The 18,441-nt window shown below is 46.3% G+C and overlaps 1 protein-coding gene across 1 annotated transcript in view; it reads left to right on the forward strand.

Moving 5' to 3' along the window:
* CycB (Cyclin B) overlaps window positions 1-18,441 on the forward strand; it is a 156,402-nt gene that overhangs the window by 59,456 nt on the left and 78,505 nt on the right. Inside the window, exons 4-5 of the mRNA XM_075698242.1 lie at window positions 1,169-1,330; window positions 17,781-18,017. Coding sequence (XP_075554357.1) covers window positions 1,169-1,330; window positions 17,781-18,017 — 399 coding nt within the window. The remainder of the gene's footprint in view (window positions 1-1,168; window positions 1,331-17,780; window positions 18,018-18,441) is intronic.

Here is an 18,441-nt window from a genome sequence, read left to right on the forward strand (position 1 = left end):
TGACGGAGGGGTATGCATTCGTCTGTAACAGGCAAAGGGTGGTTGCCTGTGCTCTGTTTAACTTGCGGTGAGGGGTGGGGATGGTTCTTCTTGCGAGGAAAAATGACCTCACGAGGTCATTGTATCTTGTAAGGCGGTCACGCCCTGCAGGTGCACCTGCACAGTCTCCGTCACGGTTGACTAGTCCTCGTGCTATGGAGTGTGTAACCTCGTTGAGGTTGGTGAGGTGCGGGTGGACAATGCTGGCGTGTGCTGGGATCCAGACGAGGGTGATTTGATTTTCAGACGAATGCGGGGCTTGTTGTAAGATACAGCGTGATTGCTGAGAAATACGGCTGGCATAATTTGGAATTCCGTTCAAAAAGTAGATCATGCTGTACTTCTTGATTTCTAGGCAACTGAGGTTACTGATACCTTGCAATGTGCCTGTTATGCAATGTTAGGGGACTCCCAAGCATGTGCAGTACAGTGTTCATTTGCCAGAGATTTGCAAGCATTAAACCTTGTGATAAGTTTTCTAATATTCATTTCGATATTCAGGTTCTTTAAATTAGACTCGAAATCTAGTGTTCAGTGTCTACGTGGTGCTATATTTAATTGAAAAAAGCATGTAAACACAGCCATGGTATGTGCGTGTCATTAAATGCCTTGAATGTGAAAACCATATTTGAACGTTTGAAAACCTACGTCATCTGTCACAGCTATGGCAGCACACATTGGGTGTTCATCCTCAACCTCTGAGATTGGGTGGCACACGCTTGCTGTCCCCATCTCGGAGGCCATGGTTCATAGTCAGATTGCGCCACCATTTCGTTGCAACAAGATTAACATTTTTTCAGTGAACATCCACTTGACTTTCATTGTGAATGAACCAGGCAAGTAGTGCCCCCAAATGTGGTATTAAACTGAACCTCCTCTGTGAAACGTGAGCTTGACAGGGCCAGTAGTGGGTGAAAGCAACACCCCTGTGAGCACGTGTCGAAATGGCACTCCTGTAATGTCAATTCTTACGCATGTAAGTTCCTATATTAGTAATGGGTCTGACGTTCACACATGCCCACTGCGGTGGCTTGAGGTGGTGCTGGCATGCTTGTTGGCACATGCAGGCCTGTTGCCAACGTACCTGGCACTTCTATTTATTTATTCGTGATGCATGATTCACTTGCAGAAAAAGTGGCCCGTAAGGACCAAGTTCCTCCAGATGCAGCCAGCGGTGACCCCCGAGATGAGGGCCATCCTCATCAACTGGATGATGATGGTGCACCAGCGCTTCCAGCTGCTTCAGGAAACGCTGTTCCTTGCAGTCTCACTCACCGACAGATTCCTGCAGGTCAGCACATGCTTGCCTCTTAACCTTGTGAAGGATTCAAGCGTAGGTAGTTACTTCATATATCGTATTCATTAGAATCTAGGCCGATAGTTTTTTCCTAATAATCGTATACCGTAAAAATCCACGTATAACGAGGTTTTTCCCTATTAGCATCCCAAATTTCCGCCTCGTACTACATGCGGATCCGAAAGAAAATTTGAGTCAGAAATTTGGTTTCATTATTGTTGCGTGGCTATGGCTTGGCTTCGTTATTGCTGCGCGGCTACGGCTTGGCTTCGTTATTGCTGCGCGGCTACAACATCGTTCCTTTATCGTTAAGCAGCACACGTGCAAACGACACTGCGCGAAGTGCATCTTTTCTATTCCGCATTGAAGGACCAAGATGTCTGGACCATGAAAACTGTACTCAGCTGCTTTCAAGAGAAAGGTTATTTTAGCCGCACAGGACCTCAGCAACAGTGCAGCTGGGTAGCAGTTTGGCATCAACGAGGAAAGCATTCGCAGATGGCGTCGACAGAAGCAAGCCCTTTTCACGTGCAGCGGAACGCGAAGAAGCTTTCGCAGCCCGAAGAGCTGGACATTCCTGGAAATCGAACTTGCCCTGACGGAGTTCTTATGCCATCAGGGAGCCGCGCATATAGCTGTAAGCGTGGAGCTTACGCAGGCAAAAGCTAAGGAGCCTGCAAGAGAAAAAGGGCTACCGAGCTCAGTCTCCAAAGTGAGCAAGCACTGGATTTATCGCTAAATAGGCCGTGCTGGATTTTGCTTATGCCGCCTAACTTAGATTTCGCAAAAGCTGCCTGAATCGTTCGAAGAGCTGCTTGTGGCTTTCCAGCGCCACGTTACTTCGCTGCGCAAGTCCAAGAACTTCCAGCAAGGGGCAAATCGGCAATGCTGACCAGACGCCGGTTTATCTTCACATGCCATCGCCCTATACCATGCACGAAAAGGATTCTAAACAAGCTTATGTCCGGTCCACTGGCAGCGAGAAAACGAGAGTTATTGTTGCATTGTCGTGCATGGCAGATGGAGACACTATACCACATCATCCCCCCCCTGGAAACAAAGTAAGCATACAGTGAAACGCGCACACAAGGCGCGCACTTAAGTCCAAGGACAGATTCAGTTCATTCCCCCCCACGTTCACACACATGCGCACCAGTCGCACACAAGGCACGCACCTAAGTCAACGAACAAATTCAGTCCGTCCCCGCCCAAGTTCACACATAGTACTTTCAAACATCGGCTTGCAGGAACAGTCTCTGCAGTGAATACCCAAATGACCCGAGATTGCCCTAGTGACGTTATATCGATGCTCTTTTAATGTTTCATAGGTGCATCTGCCGGTTTGACCAACATACATTCTTCCGGATGAAAGTGGAATGGCATAGACAATGTTATGAGTACAGGTTACGAATTGTTTGCAATGTTGAGTAGAATGTGCGTTCCTTTCGTTATTCTGTGTTAAGCTGTTTGCATAGCATCTCTAGACCTTCAGGGGCAGAGAAAACCACGTCCACCCCCGATTTTGCCGCTATTTTTCTGAGGTTATGTGAAATGCAATGAATTTAGGGTACCACAGCAACTTTCTTTGTTCTAGCATTGGCACTGTTTCCATTCGACGCGCTTTTGCACTTCCTGCTTAAGCCCTCCACGACAGAGGTGAGCATACGCATCGGGTAACCAGAATCTGCCAGGCGCTTGGCCTGATCTCTGAAACTGGTTACCATTTTGTGGTCACATCACTTCATCAGAGAATTAATAAAACATGTTACTACTGCGCATTTTAAGTTTTGAATGAGCGGAATGAAATCGTTGGACTGGCTTATTGCCTCTCGGCTGATAACTCCAGCAGGTCATTTGTGGAGAAAAGTACAATCCCAAGTCTAAAAACCTTATGAAATTGCCTATGGGGACTTCATGTGTCAACGACAAAGGGGACAACACTTCAGTGAATGAGGATACGGTTTTTGAAACCAGTGAGTCAAAATTGTCTGATTCGTTATTCAATGTGATTATAAAATCGTCAACGAATCTGAACACTTTCACGACATCGGTGTAATTTTTCAGGCGTTCATCAAGAACCTGGTCACGGTTAGTTACCGTAAAAACCGGAATATAAGTAACTTTCTTTCAAAAAACCATTGCGAAAATTTGACCCTCGTCTTTTATACTGGACATTGGCGGAAAAACTACGGAAGTCTTGCAACAATGGGCGGATGAAGTAGAGCCGCCATCAGCAGCAGCACGGCGTCACGGCGGGGCGACATTGTGGCACCGCCAATTTGCGTTTACATACCACAGTTATATTGGTTAAAGGCTGCTTTTTCACATTTTGTTTCAAAATGAGCGGAAGCCGATGGCAATTCACCGTTGCCTTCAAGAAAAAGGCAATTCAGTGCGCGGAAGCCCACGGCAACCTCGCGGCACAGTGTGAATTTGGAGTATCCGAAAAGAGCATTCGGTACTGGCGGAGGCAGAAGCAGCAAACCAACAGAAAACGTCATTTCGTGGGCAGACCGCAGAACTGGAAGACAAGGTTGCGGAGTTCATCCGGGAGCTACGTGTAAGATCGCTGCCTGTGACTGCCGAATGCATCCGTTTGAAAGCGGTAAAGATCGTGCGTGCCTCTGGACTGGGCAGCGAGAAGCACTCGTCATCAGACACTAGTTCGGACGACTCTGATCAAAGTCGTTGCTCTGATTCGGAGTAGTGCTTGTGCACTTTCGTGCCCTTCTGTGTACTGTACACCCAGCCAATTTTTAACAGTATCGCGCGACCATCGACCCGCGTGTTTGTCAGCACCTTGTCAGCACCTTGTCAGCACCTTGTCAGCACCTTGTCAGCACCTTGTCAGCACCTTGTCAGCACCTTGTCAGCACCTTGTCAGCACCTTGTCAGCACCTTGTCAGCACCTTGTCAGCACCTTGTCAGCACCTTGTCAGCACCTTGTCAGCACCTTGTCAGCACCTTGTCAGCACCTTGTCAGCACCTTGTCAGCACCTTGTCAGCACCTTGTCAGCACCTTGTCAGCACCTTGTCAGCACCTTGTCAGCACCTTGTCAGCACCTTGTCAGCACCTTGTCAGCACCTTGTCAGCACCTTGTCAGCACCTTGTCAGCACCTTGTCAGCACCTTGTCAGCACCTTGTCAGCACCTTGTCAGCACCTTGTCAGCACCTTGTCAGCACCTTGTCAGCACCTTGTCAGCACCTTGTCAGCACCTTGTCAGCACCTTGTCAGCACCTTGTCAGCACCTTGTCAGCACCTTGTCAGCACCTTGTCAGCACGGCACAGAGCGGCAAAATAGCGAAAGTAAGCGCAGGTGTACACATGCGCATATCTCGTTTGTTTCGCCGCTCAGCACCGTTAATAAGGTGCTGACAAGCACACGGGTCGATGGTCGCGCGATACTGTTAAAAATTGGCCGGGTGCACATGCGAGCAGCATTTAAATAAATACTGTCACTATTGTGCATGAATCGCATTTGTTTCAAGGTAAGGGTGTCTTTCGGTACTTTTGCCATTGAAAGATTTTTTTTTCATTTTTAGAATTCGTTAGTTGGGGATCGACCTATATTCCGGTTCAACCTATAATCCGGTTCTTACGGTAGATACATGTCACTTAAGAAGGGAGCAATACATGAGCCAATGCATATGTCATCTTTCTGTTTGACATTTCCTTCCCAAGTCTAGCAAGTCGACTTAACGTAAAAACGAAGTTCTAACAATCTGTCGCTAGTCAAACCACAAGCGTATTGAAATCGAACCACTCCAAACTAGTCAGTGCAGTCAGATACACATTTCATCACGTCATCTGTGGGAGAGAATACTACAGATCCTTTAAGTCAATGGAAAAAGCAACAAGGTTCCTGTCTTGACAGTCTTTAAAGAATTCCACCACTTGTTCAGACTTTGTTACCAAAATGGGTCGTCGATTGGCAAGAGCTTTAAGGGTTTTTGTAAGAACGTCGCTACATGTTTTTGCCAAGTAGCATTCTCTGACACTATCACTCAGAGGGGACATTCCGGCTTGTGTGTTTTTGCTGAGAAAAACAATTCAAGGTCCCCCTTTGTGCTTTTTTCGATAGACCGGGATAAGCCATCTAGTTTGAAGCTTTTGCATAGCTTCTTTGCTTCATTTTGGACTTTTTTAAGTGTTATGTCATTGTGGACCCTAAAAGTTGACGAAATGGCTTCACGAGCCTTTGAATTATACATCGTCCTGTTCATCACGACGAAACCACCCTCCTTATCCACAGGGATAAGTGTGAGCGCATTCTTTCAAGAACTTAGGTCTTATTCAAGGTGAACCTTTTGCTAAGGGGACAGGACCGTATTAGCACATCCACTCCCTCAGATACACACCTTTCCGACTCGGCTTCAGGTACTCTCTTCGACACTTGTCGTACCATTGCCAACAGATCGAGAGCAGACTTCTTTGGCTGAGTCGTGAACTTGGCTCACATTTGAGTACTTGCTGTACCTTGTTTGGCAGCGCCACGTCACCGATAATCTGTACCTGGCTCGTTGATGCTGAAGGCTTCTGTAATCCCTGTCTCAGGCTTGGTAGAGCATGCTGCCATAGGAATTCCATCGTGCGGTCAATCATCCGGGAGAACTGTCGCCACGAGTTCCCACTTGTAGGTTCCAGAAGTAGCCGCAAGTTTTCTCTGTACATTTGCACTTGTCACTGCCATTCAGAGTGCTATCGTTTTCCCGGGTGGGATGACGTCTCAGCTGCAGCCTTTAGATGTTTGCGTGAGCAAGCCATTCAAGGACGCAGTCAAGCGGGGTTACGCAGATTGGATGCGCTCAGGTGAGCCTGCAGTGATGCTGACCGGGCGGCTAAAGCAGGCTTCGCCAGCCACACTATGCAAATGGATTGATGGCACAGAGGAGTACCTCTGGGAAAATGCGTCCGACAAGGAACTATCCGAAGAAAGCGCAGCTGAGGAAGACGGTGATTGAAGTGCGGAGTGCAGTTGAAATGTTTTCCTTGAGTTTTCCCAAGTCTTATTATACGCGGATAAAACTTTTTTTTTCCTTTTCGTGTCCCAAAAGTTTCACCTTGTACTATATGCGGGTTCGTATTATACGCAGGTTTTTACGGTACAAAACTTTAGCGTCGGCTTAGATTCTAGGATTCTTTTTTTAAAAAGTGCCTGGTTGTAGCTGAAAATGGTCAATATGGTCCACAGCTAGTGCCATATAGAGAAGTCAGTATCGCAGCCGCTACTAGCCGGGCCAGTAGCCAACTGAAGTACACAAGCGGTTACGTCGCTTTGACCTGTCGTATCGGAGCATGTTCTATGTTATCGTCGTGTGGCATGGCATTATCGTAATAATACACTATAGTGCCACTGTCAACCGAAAAGTTGTGCAAGCCGCAGAGGAATGGCAAGTCAGGCGACACTTCAACATCGATGAGAAAAACGTCCATCGTTGGGAGGGGCAGCAGGAGACGCTTTTGCGTGTGCTGCAACAAGGAGATGACAGTGATAAGGAAGATAAGTGCAATAACAGTGGAGCTGTTCAGAGATTGCGCTGTTTTTCGACTCCTGCGATGCCACACTGTCTGTGTATGCATGGGCGCACGTGCGCAAGCGAACGTGTGGTCTTGGTTATAGGGACGAGGCCAACGGTAGTGACGACATAGTGAGCTCGGCATGTTCATATTAACTAAATGCTTTTGTCATTTTGTGAACGCTGTTCACTTTCGCCTACTTTCGAGGTAAGGCCTACATTCGAGGTAAGTTTTATTTTTTCTGGCTTTGGACATTCGGGGTTATGCATCACTACTTGTTGCTGGGCCCCGCAGGGGCGTCTGTGTCAGCGGGCGTTTGGTAGGCTGTGACACCACGCACCCAAGCACATGAGGGTTGGACCCTCCCACATGTAGCCGTGCGCAGCTTAGCCGTGTCTGGTCAAGGGGGGATCCTGAGGGTTGAACAGATGCCAGATGTTCAGATCTTTAAGGCCTCCCAGCAGAGGCAACACACCTGTTTGGCCTCTGCTTTACATAGACGGCATCCCCGGACTGGCCCACCCGGGGAAAATCGGCAGTCTCCTTTTTCTGTCCTCCTCTTCAAACTTTTTCCTTCTCTCTCACTTTCAATCTTTCCGGTCTTCTACTCATTCTTACTTGCAAATTTCTGGGCGACAAAGGTTAACTGTGTGTAATATATTCAGCCTTGGGTATATACATTAGGTTATAGCGGCATTGTATAGCTGGCATCTACAGGTTCTTTGGAACCTGCAGCGTCCCCTTATTGGGCTCGGTAGTGGGTGGCTACCGCCGCCGCCAAATTTTGAAACCATGCAATGCAGAAGTGTTTCCGCGACTTTCAAATCGGCCTCTGAAAAGAAATCACACCGAAGCAGCTTTCCAGTTCTTTTTGAAACCAAATGAAGACTCATTTCCGAAATACCGTGTTCTCCACTGTGAAGGCAACACAACCGTAAGAGAACTCGCCATTTCTAGTTTCCAAATGCCTAGCAAACACGATTGGACCAGGTTACAATGCCTCAAAGATGGCTAACGGAGACCTGCTCATTGAACTGACCAAGAAAGATCAACTAGAAAAGCTAGCTGAACTTGCCAGTATCGGTGGCATTAAAGTGACAATCTCTCAACATCGCTAACTAAACACAAGCTGGGGTGTTATATCGGAAGATTGCCTAAACCTCACTGACAAAGAGCTCCTTGAAGAATTTCAGGAGCAAAACGTAATTAAGGTGCAAACAATCGCACTACGGCAAAATGACCAACAGATCCCGACGAAACATGCGATATTGACATTTGGTAGCAGCACTGTACCTAGTTCACATGACGCAGGATATTTGAAAATGAACGTCGGACCGCACATTCCGAACCCAAGGCAGTGTTTCAAGTGCCAGAGGTTTGGGCATGCATCGCAATCGTGCAGAGCCAAAGAAACATGCAAAATGTAATGCCAATGACCATCCTTCTGATAACTGCAATGCTCACACACTGTGTCAAGTGCAAGGACGATCATCCAGCTTACTCGCGGAGCTGCCCTTGCTGCAAAATAGAAAAAGAAATAATCACAATTATTGTAAAGGAAAAGATCTCGTTCTATAAAACAAGGAAAAGGCTAGTACACTTACCTCAAGTGAGCTATGCCAGTGTGACGCGGCAGGGGGAAGCGCCACACTGGTTTCAGGAGCCTACAGGGTCCACGTCTGGTATCATTGTAGAAACTCCATCCGCCCCCTTGGTGGCTGCAGCCAGGGCTGCTCCATCATCGAAGATGGGCTGGCAGACTGCATTACCACAGGCTCAAAGTTGAACCGAACTACACGGCGCGAGATGCACGTCCCGGTGCCTGGCTCCTGATCATCCAGCACCTCAGAAGGTGATGGAGGTCGACCCAAAAAAGGCACAGGTAACCTGAATGGTTACTGCCCTTCTAAGCTCTTCTAAGCTTGTAATCGCACACAAGTAATTTTTTTTTCAATTCCAATAAAATGGAATTGGAATTCATTAAAATTGCATTCAATTCATTGGAATTGCATTCACCATCTAGGTGACATCAAAGACGTTATAAATAAGTTATCACCAGTAGCATTCTGCCTTCAAAAAACGAATCTAGGCCCCAAAAATACATTTTCTTACAGGTTTTACTGTTGTAGAAAGGACCACGAGCACGCACTCCAACAGTCTATTAGGAGGTGGCCCTATTGTTATGTTTTATTAAATACTACGTACAAGACAGTAGCTGTCACCGTTTTATCATTTCGAACTATCGCCATCTGTTCATTGTACATTCCTCCCCATAGCCATTTCACTACTCGAGACCTGGGAGACTTAACAGATCAGTTACCGGAGCCACTTGTTTTAGATTTATAATGCTCATGGCACTCTTTGGGACAGTGTCAAAACTGACCGAAGAGGGCAACTCGTCATTTGAAAATAAAACTCAGGTGCACCGACCTGAGTGCTTGGCCACAACTTCCTATATGAGTACTTGGCCGCAACTTCCTATATGAGTACTTGGCCACAACCTCCTATATGAATATAACAATCAAACTCCGACCCTCAGTCCGCAGCAGAGGCTGCTAAGAATCCCTGGATCTGGACAGGCCGCCATCGGAACCTGGCAACGTTTAATGCTAGAACGTTATCTAGTGAGGAGAGTCTAGCAGTGATATTGGAGGAATTAGAGGGCAGTAAGTGGTATATGATAGGGCTCAATGAGGTTAGGACAAAAGAAGCATATACAGTGCTAAAAAGCGGGCACTTCCTGTGCTGCTACTGGGGCTCAGAGGAGAGACGAGAACTAGGAGTCGAATTCCTGATTAATAAGCATATAGCGGGTAACATACAGGAATTCTATAGCATTAACGAGAGGGTGGCAGGTCTTGTTGTGAAACTTAGTAAGAGGTACAAATTAAAGGTCTTGCAGGTCTACGCCCCTACATCCAGTCATGATGACCAGGAAGTCTAGAGCTTCTGTGAAGACGTGCAATTGGCGATGGGTAAAGTCAAAACAAAATGCACTATACTGATGGGCGACTTGAATGCCAACGTAGGCAAGACGTAGGCTGGAGACAAGTCAGTGGGGGAAATGGCATAGGCAATAGGAATAGCAGGGGAGAGCTATTAGTAGACTTTGCAGAACAGAATAATATGCAGATAATGAATACCTTCTTCCGCAAGAGGGATAGCTGAAAGTGGACGTGGAGGAGCCCGAATGGCGAGACTAGAATTGAAATACACTTCATACTCTGCGCTAACCCTGGTATCATACAAGATGTGGACGTGCTCAGCAAGGTGCGCTGCAGTGACCATAGGATGGTAAGAACTTGAATTAGCCTAGACCTGAGGAGGGAACGGAAGAAACTGGTACATAAGAAGCCTATAAATGAGTTAGCGGTAAGAGGGAAAATAGACTAATTCCAGATCAAGCTACAGAACAGGTATTCGGCTTTAATTCAGGAAGAAGACCTTAGTGTTGAAGCAATGAACGACAATGTTATGGGCATCATTAAGGAGTGTGCAATAGAAGTCTGTGGTAATTCCGTTAGACAGGATACCAGTAAGCTATCGCAGGAGACAAAAGATCTGATCAAGAAACGCCAATGTATGAAAGCCTCTAACCCTACAGCTAGAATAGAACTGGCACAACTTTCCAAGTTAATCAACAAGCGTAAGACAGCTGACAGAAGGAAGTATAATATGGATAGAATTGAACATGCTCTCAGGAACGGAGGAAGCCTAAAAGCAGTGAAGAAACTAGGAATAGGCAAGAATCAGATGTATGTGCTAAGAGATAAAGCCGGCAATATCATTACTAATATGGATGACATAGTTCAAGTGGCTGAGGAGAGTTCTATAGAGATTTATACAGTACCAGTGGCGCCCATGACGATAATGGATGAGGGAAGTCTAGAGGAATTTGACATCTCACAAGTAAAGCCGGAAAAAGTAGTCTTGGGAGCTATACAACGGGGAAGGCAGCAGACCAGCCGTATGTAAAAATACTGAAAGATATATATAGCGGCTCCACAGCCACCGTAGTCCTCCATGAAGAAAGCAACAAAATCCCAATAAAGAAAGGCGTCGGGCAAGGAGATACGATCTCTCCAATGCTATTCACAGCGTGTTTACAGGAGGTATTCAGAGACGTGGATTGGGAAGAATTGGGGGTAGGAGTTAATGGAGAATACCTTAGTAACTTGCGATTCGCTGATAATATTGCCTTGCTTAGTAACTCGGGACCAAATGCAATTCGTGCTCACTGACCTGGAGAGGCAAAGCAGAAAGGTGGGTCTAAAAATTAATCTGCAGAAAACTAAAGTAATGTTAACAGTCTCGGAAGAGAACAGCAGTTTACAATAGGTAGCGAGGCACTGGAAGTGGTAAGGGAATACATCTGCTTAGGGCAGGTAGTGACGGCAGATCCGGATCATGAGACAGAAATAATCGGAAGAATAAGAATGGGCTGGGGGGCGTTTGGCAGGCATTCTCAGATCATGAACAGCAGGTTGCCATTATCCCTCAAGAGAAAAGTGTATAATAGCTGTGTCTTACCAGTACTCACGTACGGGCCAGAAACCTGGAGGCTTACGAAAAGGGTTCTACTTAAATTGAAGACGACGCAACCAGCTATGGAAAGAATGATGGGCGTAACATTAAGGGATAAGAGAGCAGATTGGGTGAGGGAACAAATGAGAGTTAATGACCTTAGTTGAAATCAAGAGAAAGAAATGGGGGACATGGGCAGGACATGTACTGAGGAGGGAAGGTAACCGATGGTCATTAAGGATTACGGACTGGATCCCAAGGTAAGGGAAGCGTAGCAGGGGGCGGCAGAAAGTTAGGTGGGCGGATGAGATTAAGAAGTGTGCAGGGACGACATGGCCACGATTAGTACATGACCGGGGTAGTTGAAGTATGGGAGAGGCCTTTGCCCTGCAGTGGGTGTAACCATGCTGATGATGATGATGCACTGACCTAGTTTTCAGACTTCCCACACTTATAGTTGTTTAGATATAGCTGTTTGCTATCTCTTTTTAGTTATCTTAAATGGGAAGCTCTCGACACGTCATATGGTAGTGATCACTTACACGCAGTCATCAAACTCCAATCATCACCAGAAACCTTAGCAGCTAGGCTGCGCCGGTGGAACTTCCAGCTCACTGGCTGGCCAGCTTTTATGGAAAATGCGAAACTGGAAGTTGTCTTTTCACCAGAACTAAGTGTTGACGAAATCAACAAAAAAAAAAAAAATTACCGAGGTTATAATCTCAGCGGCAGAAAAGGCAATACCGCAGTCATCTGGTATTGTACACAAGAAGCTAAATCCGTGGTGGACAAATGAGTGTACTGAAGCCAAAAAAACAAAATAAGGCCTGGGGAATTCTACGGAGGTACCCCACCTATAGCAACCTTTTAAATTTCAAACAAGCCAAAGCAAGATTTATTCGAAGAAAGGGAGAAAAATGATCATGGCAAAAATACATATCTTCAATCAGTAGTAGTCGCATAAAAACCAATGTTGGACCTGGTGAGGAAATTTAAAGGAGTACTCATCATACACAATACCACTACTTGCATGTCAAAGCACACACACTACAAGACCAGGCCAACTGATTAGGCGAGCGCTTTTGCAGAATCTCCAGCTCAGCGAACTACTCTCATATATTCTTTAAAAAAAATAATCGGCGGAGAAACAGACTGCCCACCACTGAGGCTTCAAATGAACTTTATAATAACCACCTGACAATTCAGGAATTGAACAGTGTTCTTTCCGCCAGTAAAACAACGGCAACAGATCTTAACTGTGTCCACTACACAATGCTGGCACACCCAATCTCAAGCATCGGAGAGCATTACAAACATAAGACTCGCATTCATCCTTAAAACAAAAAGCCTAATAGACAAGCACCAGTGCGGATACAAAAAGGGCTGCTCCACCACTGACCATCCCGTGCGACTAGAACATGAAATATGTGATGCACTTCTACATAAACACTGCCGTGCAGTTTTCTTTCATTTAGAAAAGGTGTACGATATCACGTGGCAAGATGGAATTTTAAGAGACCTGGCTGGTGCTGGGATTTCGTGGCAGAATGCTAAATTGTTTAGAATAAAAACGGGAACAGAGCAACACAGGACGAGCGAGTAAAGAGCAGAGGACAGAGCGCTGACTACCAACCAAATGCTTTATTTGCAGAAGCATCATATAAGGACATTGTTGAATGTGACAAAGAACATAAAAAGGATAAGAAGGATAAGCGTCAGCCAAGAAGATAATAGTTCTTTTGTTGAGAGCGTGAGGGACACAGAACTGACACGCACGTGTCGCCACTTTCGAATATTCAAAATACTTCAAAGATTTCCAGTGCATGCTTTTCACTATATCTGCCAATTATTTCGCACTTAAAGATCGAAGTGAAACCACGTGTTAGTGGACAACCAGATGACTGTACGAATTTCCTTTTAGTGAAGCGGCATGCTCGTGCAGGCGATCATTAATGCACCTCCCCGTTTGCCCGATATAGCAAGTTTACAATCAAGTGGGATCTTATCGACGACCTGCGTTGTACAGTCAATACATGATTCTTATAGCAGCCTTTGCGCACGACAGTATCCTCCTTATTGACTATTTTGCACAACCCGCTCAGCTTATTAGGGCATTGCACACCACCCTCACTCCTGCCTTGGCTGCAATTTTCATAGTCATGGGAAACACTGTGTACATAAGGAATGACGGCAAGCCTAGATCTCGAAGGCGGTGACTGCATAGTTTGTTTTCTGGCGTTCTTTAACTCTTCTACAAGGCCACCAGCAACACTGCACAACATGCTGGTCGGGTAGCCTGCTGATGTTCGTCTGTTGACTTGTGCTGAAAAGCTCTGTTCAACGGAGTGCTCGCACGAGCACTTCAGAGCAGCTTAGCAATGCCTCGTTTTACGAGTTCGGAGTGTGCAGACGAAAATGGGAAAAGCCCTTTCTTTGAGCGAGGCAAGTAGCTCCAGCACACGTGATGAGGTTTAAAAACAATTTCAATGTCTAAAAACATTAAACGGTCATTAGTGGGCTCTTCCGTTAATGTAAAATTCTTCATAACCTCAGTGAGGTTATGAAGGATTTCATAAACTGTCGGGTGATTTCAGGTGCCTCGTCCCCCCTTAACTCTTCTGTTACTGCGAGAAAATGGTTGGTTGTTTTTTATAGGACTCGGGAAAAATTATTTACCCCTAGAAATAATAATCCAGCAAGCATTCCAGCATAGCATATTGGGCATAAAGAAATCCTCTTTCCAAAAACTTGTTGGCAAACAAAAAAATTTATTACGTAAAACATAAAAATTCTAAAAGTGTTATTTTTACTGCCAGTTGATAAAAACAATAAACAAAACATATCTACAAAAACATTAATATCAAAGGAACTTCAAAATATACATTTCGAAGATAACCCCGCATAGTATGAAAAAAGAAATGTTAGTACACTGCCATTCTTGTGGTACAAAAAAGAAAAGACCAGTTTGTCGCTCATGCCATGCAGTGACGCAGTTTCTGGATTTTGTGAACCATAGGTGCACTCTGCACTTTTCCCACAAGACTTCTGGTTTTCGTTCAGTTTTGTAGTCCTCGTAACACATTTTGCAGTTCCACCTTTATGGCATCTTCTGAGGATGGTCCGATAAGAATCCAAGGAACCTACTTCACTAGAGTAATGCACCTCTTCCAGGACCGAGGACACTCAGCATAGCTGTGCAGCTACAAGATTATGCATCCAAGCATATCTGTTTGCATTTTTTCAGATTGTCTTTATCACCTCTGCAGAGAAAAGTAGAAAGAAATCCCACACCGTTGTAAACTGTCCTGCGCTGCTCCGTAGTGCTGGGCCGAGATGTGCTACGAGCGGCCTTCTTGGCCTGAACGGAACTTTCTTTGCTGCCGATAGCGGCACATCATAACCAAGTGAAGTATGCACACTGAAGATAATCAGTAGAGCTGTCAGGTCGTGCATAAAGATTGGCAGGTAAGCACCCAGAAGGAAGGAGACCGCTCCAGGGCGTAAAGGAAACATGCCACTGAACAGCTGTGGATGTCTGTAATGTCAGGTTCTTGGAAAAATATTATGCATGGAAGGGCAACCTTGGTGTGAATAGACAGCCATTTGTACACAAAATGCAATCTTTTCATTCCACTCTCATAAGATCGATTAAGCTATATTTACAACACATACAAAGGCACTCAGAAAAAAAAAAACGTTGTTATAGCTGGCAGGAACATATAAACAGGGTGCAATCAAAGCTGTAGAATTGCTGTTTCTCTACTACACCCGATAACGACGTGATAACATAGTCACAGTGATGTTATAAACATGGGTTCACCGAGAAAATTGTCAGCCCAGATGATGGGGCAGTTGGTGAGGATGCGGCCGTGGATGAAGCGCAGAGTCCCTTGTCGGCGTTGGCCTCAACGCGACCCTTGGCAGTCGCAATCAGCGCAGTCTACGAACAGGTCCCAGCTGCATTATCCAGGAGACGTCAATAGTGCTGGGTGTGCTTGATCAGCGCTTAGGAACAGTTGGCGTAGGGATGGTAGCCGCACTCTTCATGAAGCATCGGTCGGGCCGGGGCCCAGGAGCAGCACTCCGCAATGGTCAGTGGGACCCAGGTTGTAGAGCAGGCCCGGGTCTTCTCTCCTGACTGGCCAGTTGGCTCCATCCACCAGGCTCAGGTCGACCATGGATCGTCGTTTGCGGACATCCCCAGAACAGTCCGGTCCCTTGGAATAACAGGGCTGCCTGTTGGCTCCACCTAGGCACGCTTTTCTTTCTTCCGCTCTACGGACCAGCACCACCTCCTTGTCGCCAGTCTTCCAAGCCCCTCACAGCGCACGCTCTCCTCTTTCTTCTCTTCTCCCTTTTCCGATTGCCACCCCCTATAGTTTGTATAGGCGCAATAACGATAGAGTTAAGGTAATCCATTTTGGCTTGGTGCCAATGAAGGCGTGCCATTGCATAAGCCATGAGAGGCAACCTTAATCGTATAGTCAAACCTCGATATATCGAACACGCATATATCAAATTATTGCATCTATTGAACAATTTCTGTCGCCTGTAAAATTGCATGCATTAATTTTTTTATTTTGAACGAGGTCGGACGTCACCTCAAACCCTGTGTGCTCTGTTGACAGGCAGTGAGCTTTCCCGCAACACTCTCGAAGATAGCGCTGGCATGATGGGCGTTCCAGACTGCAGCGATTACGCCGACGGCGCCATTTAAATGTAGCAGCATACACATGTGGCTAGTTCGACAACGTGAACGATGCACTGCATTTGCCGCACTGACTCTACCTCGGTGCTGCGCTCTGCGCTTGCCGCGCCACACGAGGACTGGTCGTTTGCATCCACAAAGGCGTGTGACAGCACGCGCTCACTGGGCGCACTCATAGACGCCTTGGCTGACGCCACTTAATACTTTGTTATTGACAGTGTTTCAAGACTCTTCGATTGACGGACTTGCGAGATCGCAACAGAAGTAGCGGCCAAACAAAGACGCAGCAGAGGTTCATCCCACAAGCGCTGATGCTGTCCCACTCTCGAATTCAACTGAGGCTTTAGCTGCTTTGGCCCTTCTACACCGCTACTGTGGCACAATAGAGGGCACCGGCCAATCGCTTGTGGATTGTTTAGACTGTGTTTAGGACTCCGTGTTGAAGCATTGGGAAATAAGCAGGCTACACAGCTGCAGTAATTTCAGCCAAATAAATACTTTGTGTGAAGCTTCAAGTGCGTATTACATTGGCCACAATTGGGGCGCGATCGGGGATCGTTGTTTGGAGCGAGTGTTTGGTTGCATCGTGCATGTTTGGCTTAGGCCACCCCGACTTCGCGCGGCTGACGAAGTTGGTGCTACTGCATACGCTAATTGCGCGCGATGCAGCCAAATGCGTGCTCCAAACGATCCCCCAATTGCGCCTTAGTTCATTGATCGACTTGCAGACGTTTTTGATGCATTTTGTACGGTATATTATATATAGAATTCTGGCTATGTCGAACTACTTCGCTATCGCCGTGCTTTTCGATATATCGAGGTTCGACTGTAGCTTCTATCATAAGCTCTAATAAGAAGCTATAGGCTTCGATAACTTCTGTTTCTCTTTAGTTACTGGACTTATGCACTACAGTTAAACACACTCAATGATGCCAGCTTTAAGAATATATCGGATCTGACAGGGAACAGCCGTTGCACCATCAACTTTTGTATGTGTTCTACGGTAAAATAAACTGCTTTCTACATTGCTCCCATGCCCCATTATCGGTTATGACAGTGAAATCTGGCTACTGGGTATGTACCGAAATCCTTGGGGGAAAAAATATGCAAGTGGCTACATATGCCACACTACACACCATTGTTGCATCGCCAGCCTTGTGTGCCATCTCCTTTCCACCCTCTCACTGACGTCGGAGGGGCGGAAGGGGGACGGACGGTGCGTGCACAGCACAAAGGCAGATGTCGCGAAGCAGCTTGCATATCTTCTTTTTTTTTTTTCTGGATTCCTTTTCTTTTTGGTGCAGACACTCAGTAGCTACATTTGTTACAGCGAGTAATGCAGCATGGGAACATTGAAGCAAGCACTTTATTTTACTGTAGGGCTCATTGTTACATCCAGTCAGTCTTATGTAAGGTAATGCTTATAAGTGGGTTTCACTGTAATTTTTTCTGTCTGAACAAAATGTTCAAATCTTCGTCCACTTGACATTTCTTGTGAAACCCAATTATAGCAATAGGATTTTCTTGGCACTTCAGCAAGTCCATTTGACTGTCACTGTTCCGTCAAAAATGGGTGCACACTATACCTAGTGCAATGCGCGGCATGATGTGCTGGAGCTTGCAGCAGACCACTGTTGAAGTGGCACTCTGTCTGTTGGCACTCTGTTTGACCGTACTGTGGTGTGTTTCGCAGGAGCAGAGTGTGAGCCGTTCCAAGCTCCAGCTGCTGGGCGTTTCGGCAATCTTCGTTGCTGGCAAGTTTGAGGAGATGATGCCACCCTCACTTGGAGACATGATCTATGTCACCGACGGTGCGTACCAGAGCAAGGAAGTGCTGCGCATGGAGCAGCAGATCCTTCGCACGCTCAACTGGTCCCTGGGGCGACCCTCGCCCCTGCACTTCCTGCGCCGAAACTCCAAGGCAGCACAGGTGCGTCTGCATCTAAGCAGCCTGCGTATTTGGCCTGATTCATGGCTACACAGCACAGCCTCGATATTGCCACGTTATCGTGACCGGGAAGAATAAGGGACTGCCAAAGGCATGAGGTATTGACGTAACTTTTTATTGTGGGAACTTGTGCCTTGAAAAAGTAACACAAGAAGCGCAATGATAACAGAGAGCATGATCATTGGTCATCAAAATCCGATTTGCAGGTGAAGCATGTTTGCTATTTATGCATAACTCGCCTTACATTCCAGAGTAAGTTCCAGATTGTACGCCACCATTCGCATCGTGCAGGCAATCTGATGAGACAGGTACCTTTGGTGTAGAATCGGTGAGAATGTTCGAGAAAGATTATACAGGAAGGTGCATTTTGCACCAAACGGAGACATTGTAATAGTGGCCAGCTGGG

The sequence above is a fragment of the Dermacentor variabilis genome, chromosome 7 (genome assembly GCF_050947875.1).
Source record: "Dermacentor variabilis isolate Ectoservices chromosome 7, ASM5094787v1, whole genome shotgun sequence".
NCBI classification, from domain to species: Eukaryota; Metazoa; Arthropoda; class Arachnida; order Ixodida; family Ixodidae; genus Dermacentor; species Dermacentor variabilis.